Genomic DNA, 9,340 nt, shown 5'->3' on the forward strand with positions numbered 1-9,340 from the left:
TTATGTTAGGTTGTAAGTTCAAAACATACTTATAACATTTTTAATTTTATTTTTAACCGTTTTAATTTTATACCGATCAATCCATAATTCGACCCAAATATCCATTTACTCTTATATATATATATATATATATTCAAATAAATACACAATTAAAAAAATGAGTTACCACACATCCCAAAAAAAATAAAAAAAAATAACGCAGTAACAATCTGAAAATAAACAAAAATAATAAAAATACTCAAAAGTCAAAAGAAAAATAAATAATAATAAGTGTTGAACTTGTGAGAACCTAAATATTACTTTCTTAATATAATAATTGAATAAAACTTACATTAAAAGAAATGAATATGCTTTATATTGAAACATAACCCATTACTTTGTCTATCAATCATTTAAGTAATTAATTAATCTACCCATAAATAGATCTACTTTTAAAACAAATTTGTAATTTTTTTATATTAAAAATATACATAAATTTAGAAAGAAAAAAAAAGAAAGTATAACTGCCATTGAAAACTCCATCACTTCATCTCTCCCACTCCTCTCCCTTCGTCATCGCCGGCATCGACACGCCGACGCCGATCCAGAATGCCGACGACTTCTTCCCCGGCGGCGTACGCCATAGCCATTCTCCTCTGTCTTCTACTCTCTCCGGCGACGGCCGAGATTAAAAATGTAAAGATTACCGCCGACGCCCGCCCCATGATTCTCCTCGAAAAGTTCGGATTCACTCATTCCGGTCACGTCACTATCGCCGTTTCATCCGTCTCTATCACCTCATCACTTTCCCGTCCAGATCCCTCACATCTTGGATTCTTCCTCTTATCAGAAGATTCACTGATCCAAGTTATAATCGAGCTACAACAAACCCCTAATTTCTGCGTCCTTGAATCTAAATACATAAATCTCCTCTTCACCTTCCGAGATCTATCTCCTCCTCCGCATTCAAGTTTCAACAATTCGTATCCTGTTACATCTCCAAATGAATACAATCTCTTCTTCGCTAATTGCGCTCCAGAGAGTCAAGCCACCATGGAAGTCCGCACAGATGTATATAACCTCGACGATGGCGGCGTTAGGGATTACCTTTCCGCCGGTCTCACACAGCTTCCCACACTATTCTCTGTTTTCTCACTAACCTATTTCATATTCCTCGGAATCTGGATCTACATTTGCTTAACCAACAAACGATCTGTTCACCGGATCCATCTACTAATGGCGCTTCTGGTACTAATCAAAGCTCTGAATCTAATGTTCGCAGCTGAGGACAAACATTACGTCAAGGTTACAGGAACACCCCATGGATGGGACATCCTGTTCTACATTTTCCAGTTTATTAGGGTTGTATTGCTCTTTACAGTAATTGTCTTGATTGGAACTGGTTGGTCATTCTTAAAGCCCTTCTTACAAGAAAGAGAGAAGAAGGTGTTGATGATTGTGATCCCTTTACAGGTATTAGCTAACCTTGCTTCAGTTGTGATTGGTGAAACTGGACCTTTCATTAAGGATTGGGTAACATGGAATCAGATCTTCTTGTTGGTTGATATCATATGTTGTTGTGCAATTATATTCCCAATTGTATGGTCGATTAGGTCATTGAGGGAGACATCAAAGACAGATGGGAAGGCTGCTAGAAACTTGGCAAAACTTACCCTTTTCAGGCAATTCTATATAGTAGTAATTGGATATCTTTATTTTACTAGAATTGTTGTGTTTGCTTTGAGGACCATTGCAGCTTATAAATACCAATGGGTGAGCAGTGCGGCTGAGGAAATCGCGAGTTTAGCTTTCTATACTATTATGTTCTACATGTTCAGTCCGGTTGATAAGAATGAGTATTTTGTTCTTGATGAAGAGGAAGAACAAGAAGCAGAGATGGCTCTTAGGGATGAAGAATTTGAGCTCTGAAGAAGCATTCATCATCATCATCATGTAAGTTGTTTTACTACTATATTTAATTGTTCATAAAATGTTGTTCAAGAAATTATTTATCTTCATTATTACTCACACCTATAAGTATCCAGTTTCTTTTGATCTGTTGCTAGTTTTTTCCTATCTATCTGATCTTGATATACTTAACAACAGAATTATCCAAGATTTAGCATTTCTTAATTACCATCTTAATCAAGTAATTGTATATTTCTTAAACAATATGTCCATCCTATGAGAGGAAACTGGAATATAACACTCCCATTGAATTATGATTTACTTAGAATTTATCTTGAATAACCCACATCAGAGAAGGCCTTGATTTTGGTATTTCTAATAAATATGTTATTTTGCAACTAGTATGAACAAGTATTTAAGTCTAAGTAAATTTTAAATGTTGTTTGGTTCGGGTTTACCCTAACTTTGCCCACCCTATCAGTTCTAGGATATCAAATGGTTGACTTTTATTTCTCAAAGTGAAGAGAAAGTAACTCTTATTGATGAAGTATAGTGGTAGAGCTGATGATTGATCATGTTAATGACAATTTCCATTGGGATTATGAAAAGTTTAGGGTTTAATAAAACAGATATAACCGATAATTTTTTAAAACTGCTTAACCGAATTTGGTTGGTTGGACAGTTTAGTGGCGGTCGAACTGCTAACCGAACAATCCATCATTATTAAAATTTAAAAAAAAATGTATAAATCTCTTTTAACGAAGAGTTAGATAAATAAAAATCTCTTCTAACCAAGACTTACATAAATAAGTTTATCTTTTAATAGATAAGTATTTAGACCAATACAATACATGTTTGAAATAGGAAGGCCTTTATTTTTTGAAAAATAAACATTTAAGCCATAGTTTGAACCTAGTCCGATTATCAATCCGATGAAGTCCCGGGACTGGATTACTGGTTCAATCGGTGGTCAACTGGTTCAGTGTGTTTCATATATTAATATCGTCAAATTGTTTTTACAATAATAGTTAAAATAGAGATCAAAATTCAAAATATTATTTCGTAATTACAATATGTTTATTGCCTCTATTATAGATAACACAATTAAAATAAATAAGTTATAAATTAACACAAATAAAATAAGAGTTGTGATAGGGGAGAGAAGTTGTGAGAGAATGATGTGGGAAAGGATAAAAAGTGAGAAGAGAGAAATTTTATTAATTTTTCAATTAATTAGATTGTGCCACGTCGTTCTCTCTCAAATTCTCTCTCCGGCTTATTCGAAATGTGAAATGATCACCCTATTACGGTGATCATTTCTCCTATCTAAATAGGGATGATTCATTCGAAATTGAGAAGACTTAAGACGAATTTTTATCATCTACTTCATAACAAATAAGTTAGGTTATCTTGACATCTCTTTTCTCAAGCTCAAGATCTGACAAAACATTTGTAACCCATCCATTTTGTCAAAAACACCGATGATAATAACTTAAAAAAAGTTGAAATAAAAAAGACTTAACTGGATTATGCGAGGGACAAGACTTCATATCAAACTACCCGTTCCGATTTTTGGATAACTATGCTTTCATCTGGAGAAGAAATTAAGTTTAAGCTATGACTTATAATGACATCTTAAATCGTTTTTTAGTCGAGTAAAAGCGGAATCTGATTAGGATGAAAGAGTTTGTCATTCTGTCTATAACTAGAAATCGATAAATCTACTCACATGGAACTTGAAATAGGTAAAACCAATGGGACTGAAAAAAGAGAAATTGAGAGAGATAAATGAGAAAGAAAAGAAGTAATGTTTTTAAAAAATAGAATAAACCCGCTGAATCAACCCGGACTGTCGGATTTTCAGTTTAATCGGCGGGTTGATCGGGTTTAATTGAGTTGATTGCATTTTCGATTTTTTTCATCAATCCATCCCAATTTAACGATCGATTCATCGGGTTTGTCGGTCCGGCACTGCAGGGCGAGTTCAAAACAATAATGTAAGCTACACTGGTTTATATGCTATTGATTTTACCATAAGGTTCATTGTTGTCTCTCAACTTCTAATTCCGAATATATTAGTCCATTCTATTTATTTATTTTTTCTCAATCTTACTAAAGCCAATAATATTATAAAAAAAAAGCAAGTAGTACACTATAAAATAAAGATATAAAAACATTCATTTTTCTAGTCTAGCGGCAAAAAATAGATACTAACCCTAAGACTATCCACAGCAGGGTATCAAATATTTTCATTTAATACCCTACCACGTCAGCTTAACACCCACTTTTTAGCATATCCTACAACGTAGTGTTATTTAAGGTATCAAAATTATTTTTTCATTTTCTTTCACTTACACATCATTTATACATAATTTTATTTTTTTTAACCACAAACAATATTATTCATCACTTGGTAAATCAAACATACAAATATTATAGAATTTCTTTACGTGATCGATTGTTTCGTCTTTGAAGCTCTTTGAGAAGTTCTTTTTGCCTTTTGAGTAAAGATTCCACCAACTCTCATTGTTGTTGAATCTCTTCGAGATTGAAAGGGTCTGGGGAATATCCATATGATGATATGAAGAAAGGTGATACAAACAAGGATGATAATATGGTAGAAAATTTTAGAAATTTTTTGGTGTCCAAATGATACAAACCAAGTCTTTATTTATAGATCTCGAAAAATAAAAAATAATGATATATATATATTTTTTTTTGATCAATTATTATGCAAAAGTGTATTTAAAAAAGAAAACAAAAACAAAAAAGTAACCACCAGCACTACCACTTAGGTCGTTGTGATTGGGCCACATCAAATTTGGTCCCGTATCAAAATTTGATACCCATATTTTAACACTTAATTTTGATACTCTACTGCACTATTTGATATTATTTTAACACTCATTTGATACCCACCCTGCTGTGGATAGTCTAAGTTCATAAATTCGAGAAAAATTAATATGAATTTGATCCTTATTTCATTATTACTAGCATTAATAAAATTTTCAACTAAAATACTAAATTATAATTTATAATATTTTAAATAAAAAATAATTTAATCATATATTCCAAATAACTTCCAATAATCTAGTTTTTCCAACAAAACATTTTCTTCAAATTAACCTACATCAAACAGGCACTAAATAATGATGGTAATTAACCTCGTAAATTTATTTATGATTTTATATTGAGTCACTCTCATCCCATCGGAGACTACAAGGTTCAAAAATTAATTTGTTCTTTGATAGAATATAATATAATATAATTGCAAGTTTCAGTTTTACATACCATTGAAAACTCCTCCATGGCAGAAAATCACGATATCACCACCATTTTCATCCTCTTCTTCTTATGTCTTGTTCAACTCTCTCCAGCTGCTACGGCAGTTAACATAAAACATTTAAATATCACCAGCGACAGCCGTCCGATGATTCTCCTCGACAAGTTTGTATTTACTCATCATGGCCGCATCACAATCGGCGTTTCTTCTGTCTTAATCGCCGCCTCATCTCTTTCCCGGCCAGATCCTGGCCACTTCGGATTCTTCTTGGCATCAGAATATTCATTAGTTAACAACGTTAACATCGAGCTCCAACAAAACCCTAACCATTGCGTTCTTCATTCCATGTACATCAATAGTCTCTTCACCTTCCGAGTTCTTTCTCCTCCGCCGCATTCGAGTTTCAATAATTCTTATCCTGTTACAATGCCATATGAGTATAGTCTCTTCTTTGCCAATTGTGGTCTGGAGAACCGAGTCACCATGGAAGTATCCTGGTCTCTTGCAAATTTTCTGTGATTCATTGGAGATTTCAAGGTTATTACTTAATTCTCTATGTTAATAATTGGATGTTAATGCTTCATTATGAAAAAAATGTTGGTTGTTCTTCACTTATATTAAAATGTTTTTGCTCATAATAATATAATCTTATCCTTCCTATATTTAATAAGGCAATTTTACATATTGAAAATGAAATTATGAAATGTTATAATATATATCCAAAATAAGAAACAATGTTAAAGAAAATTAATTACTAATACTTATGAAGTAGTTACTCCAAAATAATTGGGAAGAATGTCAATTTTATGTATAAAGTTGAACAGAGGTGTCAAATTTGTTTATAAAGTTGTAAAATTCTATTTATGTATATACAAACTTGAGAAAATGTATCATATCACTGGTAAAAAAAGGACCTTTACCGACGGTTTTTCCCGAAGGTTTTGTAAACCTCTCCTAAATACTCCCGAGAGGAACAAATCTTTCGGGATTAAAAATAGATTCCGAGTGGGGTGTAAAACCTTCGGGTTTATTCATTATTACCGAAAGTTCTACAAAGAACTTTCGGTTTTTACCTTCCCAAAAAACCCAAAAAAATTCTAAGTGTTGGATGTGGGTTAATTGCGAAGGTTTTTGTAAAAACTTTCGGTTTTGAAATCCCTTGGTTTTTTAATTACGAAGGTTATTCGAAGAACCTTCGGTTTTGCCTTTTTTGAAAATTTCATTTCCGAAAGTTTTACAAAGAATCTTCGGTTTTGCTCATTAAAAAAAAATTCTAAATTTGGTATTGGTTTTTTCCGAAGGGTCTTTAATAAACCCTCGGTTTTGACTAATATCAAAACCGAAAGTTTTATGAAAACCTTCGGCATCAACCTCTATAAATACAAACCCTAACCCTTCTCTTTTTCATTTCACTCATCTCTCCTTTCTCTCTCTTCCGTCGCCGCCGCCATCTGCCTCCTCCAAGCCGGTTCTTCTCCTCTCTCGTTCAGGTAATTTGTTTCATTTGGTTTTTTTTGTTTTGTTTATTATAAGATTTAGATTTCTTAAGTTTATATATATATATTATAGATCTAGATTTATGCTAGTTTACGAAATAATTGTTTGATTAATATATATATACATATATCTGAAATGCATTTAGGATATGGGTGATGATTCGACATGGAAGAGACTCCGGCGTACACCGGAGAAACTGCATCCGTGTTACCAGAATCTGATAGCACAATCAGAAATTGCGGCACGTGAGGAAGAGGTAAGAAAGATGACGCTGAAAATGGAACAAATCCGATTAAGGGATGCGGAAAGAGGTCGTTTGCTCAGTGAAATCAAAGCGGACCGGGCCGAAATGTCTCAGAGATTAGAGAATCTCGAACAGGAACTTGTATTGTTGAGGAGTCGACTGAATCAACCACCCCTCCTTCCACCCCATCTAATAATTAATTTCTAGATTTATTATGGGTTTATTAGTTTTTCGTACGAACGATGACAATTAATATTTTTATGCGTTATGTTTTAATATTTATGAATTATTGTTATTATGTTTGGTTTGGTTTAATATGTTGTTAAATAATTATGTTTTTGTGAACTTATCACCTTTTTTTAAAAAAAAAACGCATCGCCAAAACCGAAGGTTTATTTGAAAACCTTCGGTTTTGACCAATTTTTTTAAAAATCTTTAGGTAAAAACCGAAGGTTTTCAAATAAACCTTCGGTTTTGACCCATGTTAAAAAAAATCTAATTTTTTTCTAAGTATGGGGAAGGGTAAAAACCGAAAGTTTTCAAATAAATCTTCGGTTTTGACCCCCTGTTTAAAAAAATCTAAAAAATTTCTAAGTATGGGGAAGGGTAAAAACCGAAGGTTTTCAAATAAACCTTCGGTTTTGACCCATGTATGAAAAAATCTAATTTTTTTCTAAGTATGGGGAAGGGTAAAAACCGAAGGTTTTCAAATAAACCTTCGGTTTTGACCCCCTGTTTAAAAAATCTAAAAAATTTCTAAGTATGGGAAAGGGTAAAAACCGAAGGTTTTCAAATAAACCTTCGGTTTTGACCCATGTATGAAAAAATCTAATTTTTTTCTAAGTACGGGGAAGGGTAAAAACCGAAGGTTTTCAAATAAACCTTCGGTTTTGACCCCCTGTTTAAAAAAATCTAAAAAATTTCTAAGTATGGGGAAGGGTAAAAACCGAAGGTTTTCAAATAAACCTTCGGTTTTGACCCTTGTTAAAAAAAATCTAATTTTTTTCTAAGTATGGGGAAGGGTAAAAATGAAGGTTTTCAAATAAACCTTCGGTTTTGACCCCTGTTAAAAAAAATCTTCACAAATACCAATAAAAACCGAAAGTTATACTATTAACTTTCGGTTTTACCACTACCTAATTTGTTAATTTATTTTGTTTTAAACCTACTAATCTAGACTCCTAACTAATATAATCAAGTGTGTGTTATATTTTTAAAATGAAGATTGTGTTTGATGTTAAAATCTTTATGATTGTGTTTGATTATATAAAGAAGTGTATATGTATGTTTGTGTTTGATGATCATATGAATGTGTACAAAATTTGATCATATAGATTGTGTAATGTTTTAAGGATATCAAATAAGTTAAAATAATGACCTTCAAAGTCATTAGAAGGTTAAAAACCTATTAACTTAGCAATTTGTGAAATTGTAATTCCGAAAGTTAATTGTATAACTTTCGGAAATAACCATCAAAACCGAAAGTTATACAATTAACTTTCGTTTTTATCTAATTAAATTAAATTGTACACCTTTCAAAACCTAGAGATTTAGACATATCTCTCGGAATATAATTGATCAAAACCGAGAGGTTTATTCAAAACCTTCGCAAATACCAATAAAAACCGAAAGTTATACTATTAACTTTCGGTTTTACCACTACCTAATTTGTTAATTTATTTTGTTTTAAACCTACTAATCTAGAGTCCTAACTAATATAATCAATTGTGTGTTGTATTTTAAAAATTATTATTTTGTTTAATGTTAAAATGTTTATGATTGTGTTTGATTATATAAAGAAGTGTATATGTATGTTTGTGTTTGATGATCCTATGTATTTGTGTAATGTTTGATTATATGGATTGGGGAATGTTTTAAGGATGTCCAATGTGTTAAATTAATGTTGTTCTAGGTTATTAGAAAGTGATAATCCAATTAATTTTCAAATTTGTGAAGTTGTAAACCCGAAAGTTTATTATATAACTTTCAGAAATAATTATCAAAACCGAGAATTTAAATATAACTTTCGGTTTTTATATTGAGAAAAACCGAAGGTTATAGTAAAACTCTCGTTTTTTATCAATGTGAAAACCGAAGGTTATATTAAAACTCTCGGTTTTTATCAATGAAAAAACCGAAAGTTTTAGTATAACTTTCGGTTTTTATATTGATAAAAAACCGAAGATTATATTAAAACTCTCGGTTTTTATCAATGAAAAAACCGACAGTTTTAGTAAAACTCTCGGTTTTCACATTGATAAAAAACGAGAGTTATAATATAACCTTCGGTTTTTAACAATATAAAACCCGAAAGTTTTAGGAAAACTTTCGGTAATTAAGTTAAATAAAAAAAAAACAGCCCTCTTTTTTCCTTTTCTTCTTCCCCGTTTCCTTCTTCCCCGTTTTCTTCTCCCCGCTCTCCTCCGCGC

General features: G+C 31.9%; 1 protein-coding gene across 1 annotated transcript; it reads left to right on the forward strand.

Annotated features, from left to right (window-relative positions):
* Positions 1–486: 486 nt before the first annotated feature.
* Positions 487–2,109, forward strand: LOC124931712 (protein CANDIDATE G-PROTEIN COUPLED RECEPTOR 7-like). The gene has a single exon (XM_047472239.1). The coding sequence runs from the start codon at positions 589–591 to the stop codon at positions 1,906–1,908; it is 1,320 nt and encodes a 439-aa protein (XP_047328195.1). The 5' UTR covers positions 487–588; the 3' UTR covers positions 1,909–2,109.
* The last annotated feature ends 7,231 nt before the right edge of the window (positions 2,110–9,340 follow it).

This window comes from Impatiens glandulifera, chromosome 3 (genome assembly GCF_907164915.1).
Source record: "Impatiens glandulifera chromosome 3, dImpGla2.1, whole genome shotgun sequence".
In the NCBI taxonomy this organism is placed as follows: domain Eukaryota; kingdom Viridiplantae; phylum Streptophyta; class Magnoliopsida; order Ericales; family Balsaminaceae; genus Impatiens; species Impatiens glandulifera.

Bases quoted from the DNA above. Each gene is read 5' to 3' on its own strand.
- LOC124931712 (XM_047472239.1), top strand. From the start codon at position 589: ATGCCGACGACTTCTTCCCCGGCGGCGTACGCCATAGCCATTCTCCTC.